Raw genomic sequence first — 22771 nt, 5'->3', positions numbered from 1 at the left:
CAGGGGTCCCGTCTGGTCGACTGTGGCCCCGTAGCGCAGCAGCAGCGTGGCCAAGTCGTACTGGTCGTTCAGAATAGCTGAGAAATAAATAAGCAATATAAACCAACCTATTTTAAGGCCTTAAACTAAAAAGGGTGTATCTGTGCATCCACTATGGATGTTTGAATAATGTTGTGTTATAATTTAAGCTACACATGTGAGATGTTGATGTGTAAATATCAGTCTATATGTTTCTGGTTAAGAGGAAATGAAGATGACATACAAAGAAATGAAAAGGTTTCAGGTCCAACTATAAAAAAATGACTTTCAGGATGATTATTAGTTTAAATGATGTAAAGTCACAACTCTAACAAATCATAACACAACATGTGAACATTCAACATGTGAACATTCAACATGTGAACGTTCTCTCTGTAAAGGTTGACTTTGATAAAGTGAAGCAGAATCAAGTTAGAGAGGGTTTAGTACAGAGACAATTTAGGCAAGGACCCATTGGGGTCCAATGGCCCCAATTGGGGTTCATTAGGGTCCATTGGGGCTATTGGGTCTATTAGGGGCCATTGGGGTCCATTGGGGTCCATTGGGGCTATTGGGTCCATTGGGTCCATTAGGGGCCATTGGGGGCCATTAGGCGCCATTGGGGGGCATTGGGTCCATTGGGCCCATTAGAGCCATTGGGTCCATTTGGTCCATTGGGTCCATTGGGCCCATTAGAGCCATTGGGTCCATTTGGTCCATTGGGCCCATTAGAGCCATTGGGTCCATTGAGTCTATCGGGGCTATTTGAATTTTCTCACCATATATTTCACTTGTATATTACTTACGGTGTTGAATGCATTAATTTATAGCAGTTTTGGGCTTTTCCTTTCATTAAACAAGCTATGATTTACAGTTATATAAAACAATCACTGAGTCTGAGATTAAACAAACAAAAAACAAATCCCCCAAAAACATCTCTTTGTGCCTGTAAGATGCGTTCAGACCTGCCACGAGAGGAGAATCCTGCTCGTCGTTCTGGAGGTCCGGGCTGCACGCGTTCTGCAGTAGGAACGTGGCGTTCTGTCTGAGTCCGTGAACCACGGCCAGAAACAGCGGCGTCTCACCCTTCAGGGTGCGACACTGGGCTGCACCCGGGGGTGACGCTGGAGCGCGAAACAACCAACTCGACATGTCAGACGGAGATTTTTCTTTTTTTTAAAAGAGTCACAGATTACAGTCGTAACCTTCTCACTACCTGAGAAGACGATCTCGAGTATCTTCTTGCTGTCGTGCGCCGAGGCCTCGTGCAGAGGGATCCATCCTCGCTCGTCCACTCTGGACAGAGTCTCCGTCTGCAGCGCCAGCCTCACCAACGCCTCCTCGTCCCCTGAACGAACACGAGGACGTTGCGTCAGCACTTCTATCATCTGGGTAACTAACCCCTCCTCATCTTACCCTCCTTGATCGCTTTGAAGATCTCGTCGGGGTCTTCGCCGGGCGTCAGGTCGCTACGGGAAGAAGTTCAAAGTGTTGAACGGGAGATGAGCGAGAACATTCTTTAACAACATAACACACCTTTATGGGAAGGTTAGTACCTAATGAATCAAATCCAGCAACAGAAATCACTGCAAAACAAAGCTTTGACATATTGGGAAGGTGTCTTTAAATCTTCAGGAGCTTCTGCTGGTGCTCTACGACCCAGAAGCAGAAACATCCTTCAGAGAAGCCTCTGCCTTCAGTATAGTCCGCCGATGGAAAAAAAGGAAAGAAGCTGCGGCCGTTTTGTGACTTTACAGGTAGAAATAGGAGTTCATAAGGACATGGATTGCTTTGTTGGATCCCCACAAGCCTCACGGTTACGTGGATGTGTTTGTTGGTGAAACCTGACTTTGTTAAGGGGAACTTATCACATTAAGGTCACTGCAGCACGTTAGGTAAGTACTTAACTTTAACAGTTCAAACATATGTTTATTCTCACAGCACTGAAGATGAAGTTAATAAATCTTGTTTCTGGTTGTGGAGATAATAAAGTTTACGTTTTTAAAAAATGGGCCCAAAAGGTTACCGGTGCGCGGCGCTCGGAGACGAACCGTGGGTTCAATCCTTTGAGCTTCCTGTACTCGATCAGACTTTGTTCGATGATGTACTGCGTCGCCTCGTCTTCATCCAGGTCGTCCTCCGATTGATAAAAGTCATCCTCCGCCTCTTTGTTCATCTGATAGTCCAGAGAGAGGGTTTCGCTCTGAGGGGACACGGTCATCAGGTAAACAACAACAACACCTGGCAGCTGTATGCACCATTTACACTTAGTGGTCAAAAGTGCAAGAACCTATGATCCCGATGAGCAGTCCCGACTAGCTCTTTAAGGTCGCGTGCCGTCCTGCAGAGAGTTCACAGTGAGGCCAAAACCAGCGCAAAAGATTGAGAGCATTTCCTAAATTATACATTTTAATCAGATTGTCCCCCCCCCCCCTTTATTGAGGTATTACTTATGAACCGTCCGGTGTTTACCTTCAGTGAAATGGCTGTGCGCCTTCGGGTGGCTCTTACAGCGGCCGAGCCAGCAGGCTGCAGCTATTTATATCCCTGACGCTATAAATATCAGCTCACGAGGTCGTCACAGCCGGCACCTCCGTGTCGCTTTGACCCGCTGAGCGACGGCCGGCGATATCAGCTCACATGAGCACGATCGCTGCCAACGCATGAGGCCCCTGTTTACACATCCGTCAGAGATCATTCAGCGGACATGTTTGATGAATGAATAGCACATTATGAGCTCACAGTGAGGAGCCAACACAGACATGCCAGCTCTGAGAAAAGAGACCACGGCCTCTGGATGAACGGACACGCAAGATTATCAAGTTTTTAACATAAAACATCCTTTTTTTTTCCTTCTTCCTGGTTTTCATTCAAAGACATTTTGAAAGCTTTCGCTGCTTTTCCACGTCTGTGTTGCAGCAGCAATGTTTTACACGCTCGCCCGGCTCGGTGCCAGAAAATGATTCCTGTTGGCTGGTGTGAAGAAACTCAACCAGAACAAGTGGAGCTTTGATATTTACTGAACGTACACTTTGTAGGGGCGACAGCTCAAAGTACAGAAAACATGTTTGCTGTGTGAAGTAATAATATGCTTGTAAGCGTTGTTAACTATGATACAAAAAGTATTTGTTTCTTTCATTTTGCTTGTTTTGGAATAACCTCAGAGCCAGCTTTGGATTAAAAGGTATGTGTTGAAATGCCACGACGCGTCTGAGGCACATTTGTTTGTGTTATTGTGGAAATTATGTCAGAAAACGATCCAGTTTTGTATTTTGTTGGCATTTTAACAGCAAACCTCATTGTGCACAGTCAAAACTATCCAGAAACACGACCAGTAGCTTTGAAACGCGTATGAGGTCACACACAGTTGTCATGTTTAATTATTTTTGCATCGTGAATGTACAGAGGATAATAATAATTAAAAAAAGGCATCACAGTGTTGAAACCTTCACAGTAAAAGTGCTTTAAACAGTTTGTTGTCAGGTTTCAGTCGTCCAGCTGGCAGAGCATGGCGACGCCGCGCTTTATCCAGTGCTGAGGCCGCCGGCTGGTGGGCAGCACCATGGAAATGACAAAGTTAGTGGAGTGGCCCGTGGTGGAGAGGGTGCCCTTCCTCTCGCTGGTCTTGTAGAGAGGGCAGACGTACAGCCGCTGAGCCTCGTCCACGATCTTCTTTTCAGCTGCAGGGAGAGAAGGAAGCAAAGAGACGAATGCAGAGAGTCAAGGAAGTGAAGAGGAAACTAGAACTTTCACCTCGTGGTCACTCGCTCGTCCGAAACGTCATCGCTTCATCAACAGCGGGGCAGATTGTCGTAATTAGCTAATTAATTCTTGAGTTATGGTAAAAAACCTGTTGTGACAGTAACCTTTTGACCTCTGAGTTCACTCTGAAGGGGTGGTTGTATAGAAGTCTATGCTTCATGTGTTAAAGCTGCATTCTCTCTTCTGACCACCAGGGGGCGACTCCTCTGGTTGTATAGAAGTCTATGCTTTATGCGTTAAAGCTGCATTCTCTCCTCTGACCACCAGGGGGCGACTCCTCTGGTTGTATAGAAGTCTATGCTTTATGCATTAAAGCTGCATTCTCTCTCCTGACCACCAGGGGAAGACTCCTCTGGTTGTATAGAAACCTATGCTTCATGTGTTAAAGTTGCGTTATCTCTCCTGACCACCAGGGGGAGACTCCTTTGGTTGTATAGAAGTCTTTGCTTCATGTATTAAAGCTGCATTCTCTCTCCTGACCACCAGCGGGCGACTCCTCTGGTTGTATAGAAGTGTATGCTTCATGTGTTAAAGCTGCATTCTCTCTCCTGACCACCAGGGGGCGACTCCTCTGGTTGTATAGAAGTCTATGCTTCATGTGTTAAAGCTGCATTCTCTCTCCTGACCACCAGGGGGCGACTCCTCTGGTTGTATAGAAGTCTATGCTTCATGTGTTAAAGCTGCATTCTCTCTCCTGACCACCAGGGGGCGACTCCCCTCCAGGTGTGCCAGAGATCACGAGATGAACGAATGAAAACCATGAAAACATATGAAGGTATAAAATAGTTACGAGTTGACAATAAAGTGAAACCTCGAAACATGAACATTTCCTCTGATGTACATTCGACAGCAAAGTATTTACTCACTGGGTTTTATCCAGATGATCGGAACCATATCAAACAGGACTTTGGGCTGCTGCTCAGCCAGAACTCCACTGATAGGCAGACAAACAATATACGTTTATTATCAAGTCTTCTTGCGCTCCACTATCACCGCGTGTAATTATTTTATGAGAAAGTATCTACCTTCTTATGTCCCATCGAGCTCCATCCAGGAACAACCCATTTACGTAAACGCCGTCTTCAGGCGCCTCGTCCGACTTGTCAATATCGAGAACCTGCGAGACGAGATCACGGGAACGCAACCGCAGATCAGTTTACTTTGAGGGTCGTGAGCGTATCTTTAAGGGAACGCAAAGGTGTGCGTCTTTTGACCTGGAAATCGAAGCTGAGCAGGTCGATGGGGATGTGGTACTTCCTGGCGTAGTTCTGCATGGCGCCGGTCAGGAAGGCCTGGGTGAAGAAGAACCCGGACAGCCAGAACACGTCGGGTTTCCTGGTGTCGCACCAATCCTGCAAAAACCTGAGCCTTGAGAGGAAGTCGGTGATGTAGCTGCCCAGCGGCTTGAGGCTGGGGTAAGAGCACTTGGCCCACTTCTCTGGGACCTTTCCCACGATCAAACTGCCCGCGACGGCCTCCAGCTCGGCGTCCATCACCACCAAACCCTTGATGGCCTTCAACAGATTCCGCAGGCTCACGCGGATCATGCTGCACAGCCTGAGAGAGAGAGAGAGAGAGAGAGAGAGAGAGCAAAGGAACAGCAGTTAAACCGTCCAGGTGACGATGCGCTGTGTTTCTTAAATGTACGCACGCTCGTCCATACGTGTTGTAGCGCTCCATCTCCTGGACGAGCACAGTGTTCATGCTCTCCTCGTAGAGCACCGGGAACTTCAAGAGCGTTATTTCTAGGTCGAAATTAGCTGGAAGCTGCCGGGAGGGAAGTAAGCGTGTGAGCGTGAAGATTACAATCAATGTCAAGGAAACACCAACGGAAATTCGGCACTTCATTGGAAGGCACAGACAATGAGGAGGTTTGATTAGTTTGTACCTCATTGAGGATGTTGTTCGCGATGTCGAACAGCGTGTTGTCGCTGCCAGAGCTAGCCCCTCCTTTAGCCCCTCCTCCCTGAGTGAGCAGCAGCGAATCAAACAGCAGCTTCGTCTGCTGGAGATCTTTGGAAATGTCCACGTTTTCATGCATCCCAAACACCTCGGGATGCTGGCTCAGCGGAAGCTCCTGGAGCGCAACAGAGATCATGCTCAATCAGCTGGAAGTCATTACTGAGGGAAAAAAAATTGCGTATTTAGATATATATATTTATCTCAGCTGGCTTCACCTTGATGAACACGACGTAGTTGTCGTAGCTCGATTTCGGCGGGGCAAAGTATTCGCCGCTCGGCGAGAAAGGGTAGCGGGGTTTCTCGATGATGTCCTGGTTGTAGAAGTCGACCAACGTGGTCATCAGGAGCCGCCGGTCCCAGTCGTCCGTCACGCGGCCGCCGTAGTTGCACTCGCCCGTCAGGTAAGTTATGGCCTCGAAGGGCACCTCGTCGTATTCGTTCACAAACAGCTGAAGAAGGAAAAAACAAGACTTACATCGTCGTATTCTCATCGCGTGGAAACGCGGCCAGCGAAACGCCGAATTGAATACCTGCAGCTGCCTGATGCTGATGCGCAGGTCGGACTCGTTGAAGCCGTAGGGGATGTTCCAGCCCAGGGGGCCGAACTTCTTCCTCTCCTGAACGAGAGCGTGGAAGAAACACAGTCCGAACAGGAGCTTCTCCCAAATCTAGCGAAGGAAACCAAAGTCAGAGGACGTCCTTCTTGTGGACCTCTGGGGTCAACAAAAGAGAATTTTTCCTCTCACCAGCTCTTTATCGGGGCAGCTCGTGAAGAAGGTCGAGTCCGAAACAGGATCCGACTGGTAGGACTGCAGCAAGTTGAGTCGGAGTCCCGTCGGAGGCTCGTTTGTCATCTTCACCCCGTTCTGCAGGATGGTGACTGGGAACTGATGCCAGAGAGGACGCTTCTTCAGAGCCACGATCAGAGTCATTTGTCTCGTTAGGCATTTGTGTGCGCGTTGGGCTTTACCTTGGGTGAAGGGTAGCTTGTGAGCCAGAGGCGGAAGTCCGGGTGGCAAGTCGCCGGACTGAAGTCCTCGCAGATCTTCTCCAACCTGGACATCCAGGAGACGGCCAGGTGACAGTTCTGCAAACACACCCAGGTGCCCTCCTGCATGGCCGTGGAGATCATCTTGGCCGCGATGGGGCCCTGGCCCTGCCCCAGAGAGATGGACTGGAACTTGGCATCGCCCATGTTCTTGTCACTGGCAAACTTCAGTAAGCCTGCGGAGGGATGCTGTTATTATCTCGGTCAGAGAGTGAGTGAGTGTGCGTCTTTGTGTCTGTCCACGGCAAACTGTGTTCATACACATTTTGACCAATGCATTTCCATGACTTTCTTCTACATTTCTATGACTTTATTTGACATTTCCATGACCTTTAAACACATTTCTATGACTTTCAACTAGTTTTCCATTACTTTAAAATCAATTTCCATGACTTTTAACCACTTTTCCATGACTTTATACCAAATGTTCATGAGCAAACATTGTGTGAAATGTGTGTGTAACCAGTAAAAAGTGATAAAATGTAGTATTTAAACTAACAATGAGGATTCAAAGCATACAGTAAACCTTAAATGACTCAAATGAATGAGAGACAATAGTTTGATTAAAAGAATAAACATTTATATAGATGCCTGTATGTATGCTGCTTATATTTTGAGCCTCTTTCTTTTCAAGGCATATTCATTATTTCAGACTCAATGACTTTTTCCAGGCCTGGAAATACCCATTTTAAAATTCCATGGCTCTTCCAGGTTTTCATGAACGTATGAACCCTGTTAACATTCTGCTGCATCATATTTTGGGCGTCCAGTTATGGCTGCATGCCCGAGGTTCTCTTGTGGTTTCTTGAAACAGTTGCTGAAACGCCCGCCAGAGATCTGCATCTTTCTAGTTTACAATGCTTTGCAGAGGAACCTTGACTGTCAGTCAGTGAAACTCTAGGGACTTACTAGCCATGGGATCAGCGCCCGGAGACAGCACAAACACCAGAGGGATGGTGGAGTTGGAGTCCAGGTAGCTCTTACTCAGGTCGAAGGGAGGGGGCTGGACGAATTTCTTCCCCAGGTTGCCCGTCACAAATTTAGTCACAGCCGGAACAATCTTGTCCGGCCTGAGACAGCGAACAATGATCATCTTCTGCAGGTCGTTGAGTCGTTCGCACCACGGAGCGGGCAGCGGGGTGTTGCTCGGTTCTTTGCTGTCGTAAATAGATTGAAAGGCTTCTGGGAGTTTGATGAAAGCCTCTCTGTGGAATAAATAATACATTGATTCACCCCCCATTAGCCGAAAAGGAATTCACGACAACAGGCGAGGGAAGTTGCAGACGTAAAGTCATAAAAAATGTATTTTGGGGTTGGAGTGAGTGATGCTTTTTACTTTACTCCGTGTAGGCCGGGCAGTTCGCTGGCTCTGCAGGTCTCGTCCCAGCTCTTGTCCTGAAGCCAGCTGGGGTCAGGGTTAGCGACCGTGTTCTGCAGGCCGACTCCTCCCGTCAGGAAGAACATGAATTCAGAGTACGCGATCTCCTCTTTAGCACTGAGTGGACAGAGAAGAGGACCGAGCACATTCACTTGGTATGTCTTCATCTGAGCGTGCGGTTAAAAGCCAGAAATCAAGTTGGAGTGATGTCATTAATTAGGCCTCAACACTCACAGGAGGAGGTTGCAGCAGAGGAGGAAGGAGAAGAGGAGCTTGTCCCTCTCGAACAGAGAGCGGCAGACGTTGCAGTACAGGTTGTAGGTGAAGTGGTCGTTCAGGTATCGAAGCCTCCGCTCAAGGATCTTTGACTTGTTACTGAAGAAAAAAAGGCAAAACACGGGAAGCTTCAGATGAACCCAGACCAACTCCGATACGTCATTCAAGCCTAAAGGTTCATGTCAGATGTCAGCGGTGAGTTTAAAACCCTTTAAAGTCCCTTGCATGCGAGCTATATATTGGCATGTGAAAATTGCAGAACAATCTCAGCTCTCTATATGAAGTGTAAAGTGATAATTTGCTGTACAATTAAAGCTTGGTTTTTGTGGACAAACTCTTTTGATGATGGAAATTGGTTTTCCAAAGGTCTTCGGTTAACAAAAGCAGTGAAATATATGAATATAATGGTAGATAAATACATGTCTAATGCCAATAATAATAATAGTCATTTGACCTCCTGAGACAATAAGTAAGCCTGATATCCAAATATTAACCAAGTCAGTTGCTGCATTAATCCTCCTCTTCGTTAAACGTGTGATATCCCAACAGGTGGACTCACCTGTCCTGTATGGAGTTAGTGTAGAGGTTGACGAACCAGCTGAGCGAGTACTGGTACATGGGGTCTATGTTGGTCAGGTCAGCGATGCTGAAGAACAGGATGGAGGAGTGCTTGGCAATGTCTCTGTAGCCCTCTCTCGACTCCGCTATCTTCAACTCCGTCGTCTCTGCAATCTGAGAAACGTGTTAAAGAACCAGCCGGACGTTAGATCCCCGCGTATGGGACTCGTCGTCCCAGCGGTCCGAGGTCTCGGGTTGTTCGTGCCGGGCGTCCGCACCTGCTGCTTCTTGCTGATCTCATTGGACATGATCTTGGCAGAGTCCAGGATCTGGATGGCGCTCTCGTTCTCCAGGATGTTTCCCTCGGAGGACCCCAGCGTCTCCAGGATCTTGTCCTCGATCTCCTTCAGCTGCCTCTTGTTGGCCGCCGACTGCAGGATGAGAGCGTTCCTCTCCTCTTCCAGCTCCGGCCTGTGATAGGAGACGAAGCGGGAAAAAAAGCGACGCTCGAGAAAAAAGAAGCGGCGCATGAAGCGGCACATAACCAACGTGAAGCTTTCACAGGCGCGATACCAATGGATTTCCATGTCTTTTAACCAAATTTCCATGACTCTTAACCAAATTGAGAGTGTTTCTCTCCTCTTCCAGCATGTAAAAGGAGGCGGCACTGAGGCGGCACATCACCAATGTGAAGGTTTCATGGGCGCTATACCTCTCTCTGGCCACGACGATCCCCAGCAGCTGGTCCTCCAGGCCCTCCGGGGTGATCATGAAGTTGAGCAGGGACACCTTGGTGGCCAGCTCCGGGAGGTAGTGCGGGTTCCTCAGCTTCGTGGTGATGTAGAAGCGGAAATCGCGGCAGTACTCGATCACGCTCTCACCGAGCCGGATGCAATCCATGCCGCCTGGGTGGAATGAACACTTCCTTAAAACCTTTTGGGCTCAGAGTCACCCAGCCTGATTTGCAAAGTCTCTTTTTCTTAAAACTTAAACTTAAGTATCTCTGCAACCACAACGTTTATGAACTTCTTTTAAAGTGCTGCAATACTGTAACCCTTGTGAGAATATACATATGTTTACAAAATAATAACTGTTGAATTAAAGTACTCAACTAACTCTGTGAACTTGCTGCAGGGATGTAACGTTTCACTAAACTCGTGATGAGTTCCCCTTAACAAAGTCAGGCTTTACTAACAAACACATCCACGTAACCGTGAGGCTTGTGGGAATCTAACAAAGCAATCTATGTCCTTATGAACTCCTATTTCTACCTGTAAAGTCCGAACGACAGTTTTTTTTTTTACTAAAACACCTTCCCAATATGTTAAAGCTTTGTTTTGTAGTGATTTGTGTTGCTGGATTCAGATTCCTTAAGTCCTAACCTTTCCAGAAAGGTATGTGGGATGTTGTTAAGGCCCTGAACCATGAAGCTGGACAAACATTTTTGGCAAATCTTGCACAAACTCATGCTGGATGTGATAAAATATGTCTTTTTTTCATGCTCATCACATTCCCAGCACCTTGTTTGAAGATCTGTTTGACCAGCAGCGGCTCCAGCGAGGGGTCCAGCTCCTCTCCCACATTTTCCAGCAGCAGCGGCGTTCCAAACTGAATGCAGTTCTCCAGAGTCCTCATGTAGTCACCGTCTGTGAGCTTGATGACGCTCAGGTTGTTGTCTTTCTCTGAATTCTTCACCCACTTGTTGGCCTGACCCTGGGGGTCGATCATCAGCGGCCTACGAGAACACAAGCATTGGAGAGAGTTCACCTCAAGATCAAAAACAGAAATTCTTCCTCTCACCTATTGTGCTATTTCTCAATCTAGATTGTTCAGGTGTTAGCCAAATGGACGTATGGCACAAAGCGCCGAAAAATACATTTGAAAAACCCAACGGCAACGGCTCTTTCTAATTTCATGTAGAACCACGATTAAAAGAAAATATGTGGGTTTTTTTGGAGAAAGAGCAGACATTTCTATGGCTGATGTCTCCAAAACTAGACAAGGTGTTTAAGATTGAGAGGTGGATTGTCCCTTTAGGAATTCAAGGTTGAATATTATCTATTTGTTTCCACATTTCACTTTTGCAACTCGTTCCACCCCATCGGACGTCTGGACCTCTTTTCCTCGTGTTCAAGTAGTTGTATGAACCCCGAATGAGTTCTAATACTTGTCTTATTTTATATAATTATTTTCAGAATTTTTTAAATTTCATTTAATGCATTTTTAATCACATATTTTATAACATCCAGCATGATTCTGAGCACAATCTGTACTCCAACGGTCCCTGAGTTTTCCATCTCCATGGTTCAGGGCCTTAACAACATTCCACACACTAAAAACACACCTTTCTGGAAAGGTTAGGACCTAAGGAATCTGAATCCAGCAACAAAAATCATTGCAAACCAAAGCTTTGACATATTGAGAGGGTGTTTTAGTAAAATAAATGTGTTCTTCGGTTAAAAAATAGAAAGGTTACTTGGTTTATTGGAAAACATTGTTGGATTTTTGCGTGCTTTACATCTTCAGGAGCTTCTGTGGTGCTCTACGACCTGGATGCAGAAACATCTGGGGGTTCATAAGGACATAGATTGCTTTGTTAGATTCCCACAAGCCTTACGGTTACGCGGATGTGTTTGTTAGTGAAATCCAACTTTGTTAAGGGGAACTCATCACGAGTTTAGTGAAGCGTTACGGTTGCTGCAGCAAGTTCGGTAAGTACTTACATACAACAGTTACTTTATTTTTTCTAAAAGAGACTTTGAAAATCAGGCCGTGTGACTCGGGGCCCATACTGTGTATTTCTTTTCTCAAACGCACGAGCAGTATCTAGTGAATTTTAAAACATTTTTCGGCGGTACAGACTCACCATCGACGTGAATTACCGACGATGACGCCGTTGTCGATGGAGAAAGAGTCACTGGGAAGGCCTGCGATGTTCCAGGCCCGTATCTTGATGGGATCTCCCAGGGTCTTGCTGAGAGAGAAGTCGTCTGCTGATGGAATCTTCCGAGACTGCAGACACCGAGAAAGGCGGAAGAGAAAGATAGGGAGCCTTTAAGATATGTCTAAAGATAGGAAGGTTTAAGGTATGTCTAAAGATAGGAAGCCTTTAAGGTATGTCTAAAGATAGGAAGGTTTAAGGTATGTCTAAAGATAGGATGCCTTTAAGGTATGTCTAAAGATAGGAAGCCTTTAAGGTATGTCTAAAGATAGAAAGCCTTTAAGGTATGTCTAAAGATAGGAAGCCTTTAAGGTATGTCTAAAGATAGGAAGCCTTTAAGGTATGTCTAAAGATAGGAAGCCTTTAAGGTATGTCTAAAGATAGGAAGCCTTTAAGCTATGACTAAAGATAGGAAGCCTTTAAGGTATGTCTAAAGATAGGAAGCCTTTAAGGTATGTCTAAAGATAGGAAGCCTTTATGGTATGTCTAAAGATCGGAAGCCTTTAAGGTATGTCTAAAGATAGGAAGCCTTTAAGCTATGACTAAAGATAGGAAGCCTTTAAGCTATGACTAAAGATAGGAAGCCTTTACGGTATGACTAAAGATAGGAAGCCTTTAAGGTATGACTAAAGATAGGAAGCCTTTAAGGTATGACTAAAGATAGGAAGCCTTTAAGGTATGTCTGAACTCAGAGACGGTGACTTTAAAACCAGGAGGACTTGTACTTGGCAGAGCTTGGTCCAGGACCTGGTGCAGTCCTGCCTGAAGCCGGCAGTGAAGGCTCCCAGGTAGGCGATGACCCCGGCGGAGATGAGGACATCTCCCGTCAGGTTGTCGTATGTGTTCTGCAGGTCGTCGGCCGCCTTAGACCATCTGAACCACAGAGATTCATCCAGTTAAAGGCACGTTGTGCAGGGTTCATTCACATGCTGACCAATGGATTTCCATGACTTTTAACCAATTTCCATTACCTTTCATGAAATTCTTATGACTTTTAACAACATTTCCATGACTTTTAACCACTTTTTTATGAATTTCCACCAAACTTTCATGACTTTTACCCTCATTTCCATGACTTTAACCTAAATGTCGATGAGCAAACATTGTGTAAAATCTGTGTGTAAACAGTAAAAAGTGATAAAATGAACACAAGCATCATCCTGACCTGGTCTTCTCTCCTCCCAGACCTCCGATGAGCTTCTCGGCCCTCTTCAGCTTCCTGGCACACAAGTCCACCTGGATCTCCAGCTGGGCCTTCTCCTCCATTTTCTCCTCCAAGGTCTTGTGAAGGGCGGCTAGGCGGTCCTCCACCTCCTTCAGCTCGGCCCGCTTCTGGTCCAGCACCGCCATGATGGCGCCCAGAGACTCCTGCGCCTCCGCCAGGTTGGCCTTCTTTGGAGCCACGACCTTAAAGACCCCAAAACAGAGGTCACAGAATGAATTGAAGAAAGCATTCATGTACATGTATGTGTATGCAGGACCAGTGGAGAGAAACACGCCTGTGCAGAGCCAGAAAACACTGCACCTTTGCCACCCGGTCATACATCTCCATTGCTTTGACCCACTTGGACAGACCTTCTGCTGCAGAGGACGCTTTGGCCACAATACTGGGGTCAAAGTCAGGGTTGGTAACGTACTCCCGACGGATTTTTTGCATCACGGACAGCTGAAAAAGAAAAATTAGAGGCGATAGTCAGAGCAGGATACGAGTGGCATTTATTCGTTCTTTAAATACGACTACTTTCCTGTCACTTACAGGAATATTGTCCTTGTCATATTCTCTAAGATCTCGTAAAAAGTTCATGTCGCCCAGTAGCTTCTTGCTCGGACCCCAGTAGTCTAAAACCTAAACGAAACACATCACATTAGAAAGCACATTACTCATCGCAAAGTTAATGTTTGATTCCTTCATGAGATCTTTCCTCACCTTTTTTCCAGTCCCAGCCGGGTCAGCGATCTTATCCGGCTTTATGTCCTTCATCACGCACACGGCCGACATCACCAGCTTCACGCCCGAGGGAGGGTTCTTCATCGCCTTCACGATCGTGACGTCGGCGGGCTGAAACACAGGCAGCTCGTCTCAATCCACCGGTTCTGAACCGCGACGGTTCTGAGGCGGCTCGACCGAGCCGGGCGCTCACCTTCAGCGTGTCTAAGGCCGCGAGGGCCTCCTCCAGGGCGGGGATGGCGTTGGCCAAGTCGCTCTCGCACTCTGCCTTCAGGGCCGAGGCCTCGTTGGCTTTAATGGTCGCCGCCTCCTCGTCAACGCGTACGATTTTACTTTTGGCTTCCACCTCTACGGACTCCACTTCAATTACCTGCGAGTGGCCACGTCAAACCATTACATTCAGTACATTCATATCGACTGTACACTGTACGGGTCAGTCATTCACAAGGACAGGCACACACAAAGTTAATTTTGCAGAATTTCTTTCCATAGTCTTTATGTCTGCAGTGGACTTTCAGCCACATGAGAGAACTTGAATGTTTGTATTGTTCTGATGATTGTCGCCAACATTGGCTCGAACATTAAAGGTGACTATTCTGTTTGTTTCACCGATGAGAGGAAATTAAAAGAGCTATTTTTCAATAACACATGCATAAAACAAAGCTGTGGCTTATAAAACGTATATCTCTCTTCTAAATATGTGGTTTATCTGTTACCAGATGACAGTGAAAACGGTCCGGATCGTTCATGTATGCACAAATTTGCTCTTTTCTACGATTTATAAATAAGGCCGCTGTTACTGTTGTGAATCGGGTTTTAAAATGTTTTCACCTTCATAATTTTGGTGTTTTCTATCTTTGCCTGTTCCAGTTTGGGCTGCAGGTCCACGAGCTCCTTCTTCATCTCACCGACCTGCAGGGAGACATTGATGAAGTGAGTTGGACGAACATTTTGGAACAAAAAAATAACATACACTACCATTCAAAAGTTTTAGGTCACTGAGAAACGTCCTTATTTTTCAAAGAAAAGCACTGTTTTTTTAAAATAAAGATAACATGAAGTGAATCATAAATACACTTTCTACATTGTTAATGTGGTGAAAGACTATTCTAGGTGAAACGTCTGGTTCTTAATGAAACATCTACATCGTGTATAGAGGCCCATTTCCAGCAGCTATCAGTGTTCTGATGGTACATTGTGTTTGATCATCAACTTAGAAGACTAATGGAGGATAGAAAACCCTTGAAAGCCCTTGAACGCCCTTGTGCAGTGATGTCACTCAGCTGAAAACAGCTCTGCTGGAGAGAGAAGCTACGAAACTGTTTTTCCTTTGAGAGAACTTGAACATGTGTCTGTGTGACACCAAACCTTTTGAACGGTAGTGTTTATGCTATTGTTCTGGAAACAGTGCCGCATGCACCTGAGATTCAGCAAAGGCCAGCTTGTCCAGACCGTTGGTGTACCGCTGTTTGGCTCTCATTACATTTTCTCTCCTCTGAGTGAGCAGCAGCCGGAAAGCTGCGATCAGCTCCAGGTAGGACGTGGGCGTCACGTAGTTGTGCCGACCCAACTCCGTGAGGAATCTGCAATGGAAATTGGTGTAATTAAGGACTCATGATTCACATACAGGTTACTAATAAACCGTGTCTTTTTACTTCAGCGAGAGCTGCTTGGCCAACGTGTGGAACGTCTTGCAGATGGGCACGATCTCCTGCCGCTCGTTCTCGCTCATCTCCAGCGAGCCCAGGAAGCAGTTGGCCACTCGCTCCAGGGCCTCCTCCGGCCACGGCTGCCGGGGGCACAAGGGGAAGAAACTACAGTGAGGACGGGCGACAAGGGCGGACCGCCGACACTGCGGAGCAGCGTCTGTCAGCCGAACGACAGCCCTACTCGCCCTATTTGTCAAGAAAGGAGTCACACGATCATATTTGGGGAATTATGGAGGCTGTGTTGGCAATCATAAGGGAAAGGTTTTCACAGCACTTTGGACGCAAATTCAAGAGGCTCATCTCGCACCGGAGGGAGAGGATTATGTGAATATCATTTAAGCATAAATATGCCTTTGTAATATTCAAATATTTATGATAATCAATTCATGATCAAATGGCATATAGTATAATATTTTCAATATCAAATCCAGGCGGCTTGTAACACCAGTCCTCTACTTTTTTCACCCTTTTCTTTGTTTTTATCTCCAACACATGACGGATTTTCAGTGTCTTTTCCTGAAGATGAAGTACAAACTGTAAGCCGTCATTAGTTCCTGACGCCTGCACAGCACCTGGAACCAGTCGATGGTGCAGCAGTTGATGAGCGACGGAAACTGGCGCAGGCGATTTCGAAAGGCGTTCCCGATCGGACTGAAGGCCACGATGATGTGAAGGTTCTCTCGGCAGCGCGCCACGAAGAAGGCGAACAGCGTCAGGGGGCTCAGCTCCAAAGTCTTGTCGCCGGCTTGGGCGAAGGGACGCACCGTCTGGAGGGAGAGAGATAAAGTATACATGGTAAAGATGAACGAGCGTGGCCCTTTAAACAAGCTGAACGTTGCACTGCGAGGATATAAGCGACCTACCTCCATGATCTCTTGCTTCTCGTCGATGGCGAACAGGTTGGGCACCTCTCCGGTGTTCAGGACGCTGTCCACGTCTTCCAGAAAAGCCTCGTCTTTGATCTGAGAGTCAGTCAGCATGAACACCGTCTTCTGACCTTTCACCCCGGCCTTTTTCAGCAGCATCTGAAGTGTTATTCGAAGATACATGGAGAAATGTTTAAAAAATCATCGAGCAACCAGAATCACAGAAGGACGCAGAAGTATATGTCCGACGCCTGAAGGCTGACCTTGAGGTCGTCCCTCCACTCGATGATGCCGTAGCTCTTGGAGATCTCTGGCTGGAACATGGTCATGTGGGCCATGGACGTGGCCAGACGGGTGATGGACTGGCGCCCGCTGCCTCCCACTCCCACCAGCAGGGCGTTGCCTCCCGGCTGCTTCAACACACGGCTGATACGGGACAGGTGCTCCAGGACGTAGCTGCGTAGTGCACATAAAACATTGACTTTGTGCACAAAAAGTCAACTTATTTGATTGCATGCTCATTCTAAAAAAAAAAATCAAACCCTCCATTTTTTGTAGTGAGATTATTATGTAGTAAATTTGACTCTATAATACAGAAGGTGTTTACCGAAAGATGACGAGGTCCATGCGGTTCTTGTGCATCTGGTTGTATTCGTCGAGACACGACTGCACCACTTCAGAGAAGCTCTCCATTGAGGGCACCTCAGCGTACAAGCGCTCATCATCCTCCAGTTCGGGGTCCATGTAGTCGCCAAACAGAAGATTCCGCATATCTTCCTCGACCAGCTGGGAATGGAAGAAAATGCATGGCACATATTAGAAAACATAGATTTTACTATTCGTTTCATTAGTACATATCCAAAAATACATAAATTCAATCTTATTCAGCAGGAAGTAGAAATCAAGCCTGAAAAGTGAAGGCAATGCGGAAATGCCTAAACTTGCGTTTTCTCTCTCCTGACCACCAGGGGGCGACTCCTCTGGTTGTATAGAAGTCTATGCTTCATGTGTTGAAGCTGCATTCTCTCTCCTGACCACCAGGGGGCGACTCCTCTGGTTGTATAGAAGTCTATGCTTCATGTGTTGAAGCTGCATTCTCTTTCCTGACCACCAGGGGCGACAACTCTGGTTGTATAGAAGTCTATGCTTCATGTGTTGAAGCTGCATTCTCTCTCCTGACCACCAGGGGGCGACTCCTCTGGTTGTATAGAAGTCTATGCTTCATGTGTTAAAGCTGCATTCTGTCTCCTGACCACCAGAGGGCGACTCCTCTGGTTGTATAGAAGTCTATGCTTCATGTGTTAAACCTGCATTTTCTTTCCTGACCAACAGGGGGCGACTCCTCTGGTTGTATATAAGTCTATGCTTCATGTGTTAAAGCTGCATTCTCTCTCCTGACCACCAGGGGGCGACTCCTGTGGTTGTATAGAAGTCTATATAAATGACTCTACTTCTCTCTTGATGTATTCCCTCAGTAAACATTGTAAACATGAGTTTATGTCTCAATCTCTAGTTTCAAGCCTTCTTCAACACAACACGATGTGCATTTAGTAAATTATTATTATTATGATTATGTGAAACAGCAAATGACACTACTTACTCTGTCGCTTTGCTTCAGGTGATCAAACACCTGGTCAAAGGACTCTTTGAAGTGATCTTTGAGGATGCCCTTCATCAGCTCGTAGAGCCACGCTCGGTCCTTGTCGTCCACCAGGCGGTCGTAGTAGACGCGGAAGACCTCGTGGACGAACAAGCGCGTCATCGTGCGTTTGTTCTCCAGCGAGTCTTTCTTCAGCAGCAGGCAGCCCTGGATGACGCGCGAGAAGTCCCGCAGGTTGAAGGTGTAGTGGGACTTGGCTGGAGTTGGAAGCAGATTCTCCACGGCTTTCTTATACACCTTTGGGAATTGAAACGCATCGACTGATTAGGAAAAAAACGTTCAGATCCTGTGATATAACTGTGCGTTTTTTGGGGGCGACTCACTTCCATCGTCGCCGTGACTATCTGGTTGCCAACGGTGAAATATTCCGGCAGGAATTCGTTGTTTTTGAGATAGAAGGCCACCACGCTGGAGAAGATGCGAACCATGGTCTCGTCGCTGAAGGCGTTGATGCTGACGATGTTGAAGTGCCGCAGGAAGCGGGGCGTCACGGCGTTCCTGCCGCCGCCGGGGGGGCCCATGGCGGAGATGAGCTGGAGGTCAACAAGAGAGATCCTGGAGGTATCCTTCAAGTCATACCTACCAGACAACAATTGCATTTAGCTTGTCCAATGCAGTAAACATACTCCTCTTTCTTTATTATCATTCTCTTAGTTTGCTATAAAATCGGCGTCGAACAGTGGTTCATACCAGTTTCCGTGGTCTATGTATTGCCGAAGGAGCTCCACAGGAGGCTGTGCTCCAAACTGTTCCAGTGCAGGCATGTTCATGTCGTCGACAAAGATCACACACTTCTTTCCCATGGGGGGCCCCAACACGCCCTTCCTTCTCTTATCCAACCTGGACATGATGATATTCTGGAGGACGCAACAGATACAGAATCAACACACCTATTTAAAATGTCTCGGTTATAACAGTCGAATAATGTCCTGGCGATCCAAAACTCTGCGTGGACGTTCTGTCATTCCTGACCTGGGTTTGATTGGAACTTGTGCGAGCTGAAAAGTTGAGAAAGAAGGGGAGATAGCGGTCCTTGTCCAGATTGTTCATCAGCTTCTCCTTCACATAGACGGACTTCCCAGTGCCAGTTGGACCAACAAAGAGGAACGGCCTAAGGAGAGAAACCAGTGGATTTTGTCAGATGAAATGTTAATAACACAGAGAGTGAAATAGGTAAGAAAATGTGGCACAAGTACAGTAGAAGTCAATCAATAATTCAAGGCAGTAATGCACTTCAGGAATGAATGTGTGAGTATCAGGGCCACTGTGACCCTCCAAGAATACTAACACTCCGTATCTGATGCCGAGATCCATGAGGTAGGTGTAGCGGACTGTGTCTATCGTGGGAACAATGATCTCTTGCACTTTGGTGTTTTTGTCGCCCAGGTTGACATTCTTGATAGTGTTGTTCCAGTGAACCCAGCTGCCTTTTCCTTGGAACTATTCAAGAGATTACGGTGTGATTTACTGATTTAAACACGTCAAAAAACAATCCTCTGGGTGTCTTTGCGCCACACCTCATAGACGTAGTCGTACACAAGCCCTTTCTCATCCATTGGACACTCCCATTTCCCCACAGCGGCGGGGATAGGGTGTCCATCTGTCCGTCCCAACAGAGTCACCCTGAAGAACTCACTGAACTTCTCTCTGCTGTCTGCGTCACAGCTGCCGCCCGTGGACCACACCAGGGAGAAGGAAAAAGCCGCCTGCAATTACACAAAAAGGTGCAGAAACAAAAAATCTGAATCATTTGCATGCGAGGTTTGTAAACAGCAGTTCCAAATAAGAGAGTAACGTGATTCTTGTCGTCTTACCATGATCCAGGTGCGAATATTTTTATCGGCATTACTCGTTTTCACCGGTTCGGCGAGCAGCATCTCAAACAGTCGACACAGGGACACCACGGTGTTACTGTCGCTGGTGGAAACAACTTCCTGTGGACAACGCAAAGCAAACACGTCTAAAATGTTCCACAGATCTATTTGGTGCTGATGTTTGGTTGTTTTCTGGGCCGTCCTTACTCTGCAGTGCTTGCGCAGCACCCTGAGGGCGGGCGGCAGCAGCCAGTGGAAGAGCTCCTGCAGCAGGGATCGGTTGTCGGGGCTCTGCAGGACATCGGGTAGGGTGTTCACCCAGGAGACCACTAAGGGCTCCCAGCCCAACTGAGACGGCTCCATGTAGATCATACCGCATCGACTCACCGTGGCCGGCTGCAGTGGAGGAAAAAACAACCCCAAACCAAAAAGAGACCTTTTTACGACAGCCGATCGCATCCTGTCCATCGGGCTGGAGGTACAACGTGAATTCACATCGGGTCAAGCGTTTTTGTGACTTTTCGAGACTTGTTAAACTTCAACTCACAGAGGCCTGTGATAGATCCATCGCTTCGAAAATAAGACTCATCTGATTGGACATTTGGATGATCTCACCGCTCATCAGGCACAACTGCAGAGAAAGAGAGTGTGGAATACAAATGAATATAACATACTGTAACATATTCACTGTGCATTATGTACCTTTTTGTTGTCATCCAGCACAGTGTTCATGCTTTCAATCCACAGTGTGTCTATGGGACCATCAAACACCACCCATTTGCGGTCTGGTGTCTCAGCCGACGCAAACTCGCGGAAAGTGTTGGCCACGATCCCATCTGTCCACTAAATGCGAGGAAAAGGAAAACAGGAAAAAGACTAAGATGAAGAGAGGGCCACCTGGTGTGTCCCAGATCTACAGCAACACTGTGATATACTGTGATAATACACAGATGTTGCATTTGTCTACGATGCAGAATCAATTTAAGTGCCGCAGGTGTACCTCATGGGAAACTAGATCAAACTGTCCAAAGAGCTGTCCCATGGTGATGGACTTTGGGTTCAATGTCCTGAAGATGATCTTTTCCTCCTCGCCGTACCCTCGCTCATTCATCAGAGTCAGCGTGTCGGCGAGGACGTGGAGTACTTTGGTCTTACCGGCAAAAGGCTCCCCCACCAGCATGAACCTGATACACAACAAACCCGAAATTATCATGCAATATCAAATACTTCCTTTAAACTTTATGGCAGGAAACTCAACAGGATGTCATAATATGACGACAGTGAAATGAAAAAACAACATACCCATGCCGGACTATCATCATCTCATATGTCTGGATCATCTTCTCTAAGAAGGTGTGTGTTGGCTGTAAATTGTGATTTCCACAGCACTCTTTAGCAGCCTCCAGAAACAGCTGAAAAGGATGTGAAATGCCATCACAATTTATGTGACAATATTAATAAATGCTGTTAGACTTAGGGCAAAAGAATAAGAAACATATTCAATATATCTGACCTGATAGTCAGCCTCAGGAAGGGAGATGCCTGGGAACAAATCGCTGGTGATGCCGTTGAACAGCGGAATATCATGGGAGAGAAACTTGGGCTCGTTAACGTCCTTTATGGACCTCAGGAGCTGGACGTTATAACATGCGGAGACAAGAGTGTTAAAGAGGGCAAACCAATTAACAAACAAGAGAAGTTTATAATTAGGGCATAGAGTATAGACTCTTTATTACTATCATTTCCACCAGGATAATGCAACTCCATCATATGTGTGCCTCCGTGAGTGAGTGTGTGTGTGCACGTCTGTGTCTGTCCACAGCTAATTTCGCATTCTGCTGCTGCAAACCACAGAATATTTTGTGTGGCCAGTTATGGCTAGGTGTTCGAGTGGTTGCAGTGACTCACACTTTCTCATAACACCTTGTATTTCCTGTTTTATACTGTTTTATGCGATAGAAACCACTAGCCATAGCGCAGCTCCGTGCATCACACTAGCTAATGGAAAAACGAGATCTCAAGCTGCTCAGTACGTCACCGATACTCAGCTGCTGCTGCTACGCAGGCAGACTGCGCCAGTTTAGCAAATGCATTCATTTCAGCACAATTACCAGTATGTCCTCATTCTCATCGGGATACTTGAGCTTGAGGTTTCCTGCAGCCACAAGTACGGCTTTGACGGCCCTCATGCCGTAATCGTAATGGAACTGGGAGGAGAGCTGCTCGGAGCAGAGCCTGTAGGTCATCACGATCTTCACTGACAGCGGTTTGGCATTTAGGAAGCCATACGAATACAGAGAGATCTCTGCTATCAGTGCATAGTTGGGGACCATCATGGCCACGGTTCGGAACAACACCTGAACCAGAGAAATGAGAGAATGAAAGGAAAACTAGGTAACTGACCATCTTGGACCATCGCACACTTCTTTCTATTATATTACATTAAACTGAATGCGTGCAAAAGAACCATTAATTCAATACATTGTATAATGTGCTGAAGAGCTGGGATACAATATTGTAGATTAGAATCAATAATGCAGAATAAAAGCAGTAACCGACTAGATTTTTTGTAAGGTCACTGTACAGACCTTAAGGTTGTCCGGCAGTTCTGAGCGTCCTGCATAGCCAGGGTTCATTGTAATGGACACAAAGCAGTTGGGATTGAGTTTGAGCATGGTCCCTTCGAAGTCAAAGTACTCCAACTTCAACTCGATGGCCCTCTGGATGCAGAGAACCTGCTGGGCCACCACCGACAGCACCTCCAGCTCGATGCGGTTGAACTCGTCAAAGCATGCCCACGCACCCGATGAGGCCAGACCTTTAAAGAACTA

The 22771-nt window shown here is 46.7% G+C and overlaps 2 protein-coding genes across 4 annotated transcripts in view; both read right to left on the bottom strand.

The window, feature by feature from the left end:
- The window catches only part of asb14b (ankyrin repeat and SOCS box containing 14b), a 4968-nt gene extending 2445 nt beyond the window's left edge, over positions 1-2523 (bottom strand). Inside the window, exons 1-7 of one of the 3 annotated variants that reach the window (XM_068597172.1) lie at positions 2491-2523; positions 2309-2359; positions 2070-2221; positions 1435-1487; positions 1235-1366; positions 984-1142; positions 1-77 (exon numbers count right to left, since the gene is read on the bottom strand). The exon at positions 1-77 is cut by the window's left edge and continues 169 nt beyond it. In XM_068597172.1, coding sequence (XP_068453273.1) covers positions 1-77; positions 984-1142; positions 1235-1366; positions 1435-1487; positions 2070-2194 — 546 coding nt within the window. In that variant the 5' untranslated portion in view covers positions 2195-2221; positions 2309-2359; positions 2491-2523. Of the gene's footprint in view, positions 78-983; positions 1143-1234; positions 1367-1434; positions 1488-2069; positions 2252-2308; positions 2419-2490 lie in introns of those variants that run through there. The other 2 variants (XM_068597173.1, XM_068597171.1) reach the window with 2 other exon arrangements.
- An 830-nt stretch (positions 2524-3353) lies between these two features.
- dnah12 (dynein, axonemal, heavy chain 12) overlaps positions 3354-22771 on the bottom strand; it is a 29084-nt gene continuing 9666 nt past the window's right edge. The window contains exons 28-73 of the mRNA XM_068598678.1: positions 22529-22768; positions 22052-22297; positions 21454-21573; positions 21243-21352; positions 20941-21124; positions 20643-20783; positions 20488-20571; positions 20148-20336; positions 19941-20060; positions 19644-19832; positions 19415-19566; positions 19099-19237; positions 18817-18983; positions 18450-18705; positions 18067-18363; positions 17074-17252; positions 16730-16922; positions 16464-16625; positions 16173-16367; positions 15547-15680; positions 15312-15474; positions 14723-14803; positions 14085-14261; positions 13871-14002; positions 13700-13789; positions 13469-13609; positions 13109-13350; positions 12669-12816; positions 11869-12014; positions 10523-10737; positions 9715-9907; positions 9281-9473; positions 9004-9176; positions 8403-8543; positions 8127-8285; positions 7700-7995; positions 6713-6966; positions 6489-6629; positions 6273-6410; positions 5958-6191; positions 5669-5857; positions 5444-5547; positions 4995-5337; positions 4806-4897; positions 4647-4714; positions 3354-3698 (exon numbers count right to left, since the gene is read on the bottom strand). Coding sequence (XP_068454779.1) covers positions 3505-3698; positions 4647-4714; positions 4806-4897; positions 4995-5337; positions 5444-5547; positions 5669-5857; positions 5958-6191; positions 6273-6410; positions 6489-6629; positions 6713-6966; positions 7700-7995; positions 8127-8285; positions 8403-8543; positions 9004-9176; positions 9281-9473; positions 9715-9907; positions 10523-10737; positions 11869-12014; positions 12669-12816; positions 13109-13350; positions 13469-13609; positions 13700-13789; positions 13871-14002; positions 14085-14261; positions 14723-14803; positions 15312-15474; positions 15547-15680; positions 16173-16367; positions 16464-16625; positions 16730-16922; positions 17074-17252; positions 18067-18363; positions 18450-18705; positions 18817-18983; positions 19099-19237; positions 19415-19566; positions 19644-19832; positions 19941-20060; positions 20148-20336; positions 20488-20571; positions 20643-20783; positions 20941-21124; positions 21243-21352; positions 21454-21573; positions 22052-22297; positions 22529-22768 — 7944 coding nt within the window. The 3' untranslated portion in view covers positions 3354-3504. The remainder of the gene's footprint in view (positions 3699-4646; positions 4715-4805; positions 4898-4994; positions 5338-5443; positions 5548-5668; positions 5858-5957; positions 6192-6272; positions 6411-6488; positions 6630-6712; positions 6967-7699; positions 7996-8126; positions 8286-8402; positions 8544-9003; positions 9177-9280; positions 9474-9714; positions 9908-10522; positions 10738-11868; positions 12015-12668; positions 12817-13108; positions 13351-13468; positions 13610-13699; positions 13790-13870; positions 14003-14084; positions 14262-14722; positions 14804-15311; positions 15475-15546; positions 15681-16172; positions 16368-16463; positions 16626-16729; positions 16923-17073; positions 17253-18066; positions 18364-18449; positions 18706-18816; positions 18984-19098; positions 19238-19414; positions 19567-19643; positions 19833-19940; positions 20061-20147; positions 20337-20487; positions 20572-20642; positions 20784-20940; positions 21125-21242; positions 21353-21453; positions 21574-22051; positions 22298-22528; positions 22769-22771) is intronic.

This window comes from Clinocottus analis, unplaced genomic scaffold (genome assembly GCF_023055335.1).
Source record: "Clinocottus analis isolate CAN_PGR_092001 unplaced genomic scaffold, fCliAna1.0.p SCAF_4, whole genome shotgun sequence".
In the NCBI taxonomy this organism is placed as follows: Eukaryota; Metazoa; Chordata; class Actinopteri; order Perciformes; family Cottidae; genus Clinocottus; species Clinocottus analis.
Note: the sequence above shows the minus strand (reverse complement) of the source record. Positions and strands in the feature narration are given on the sequence as shown.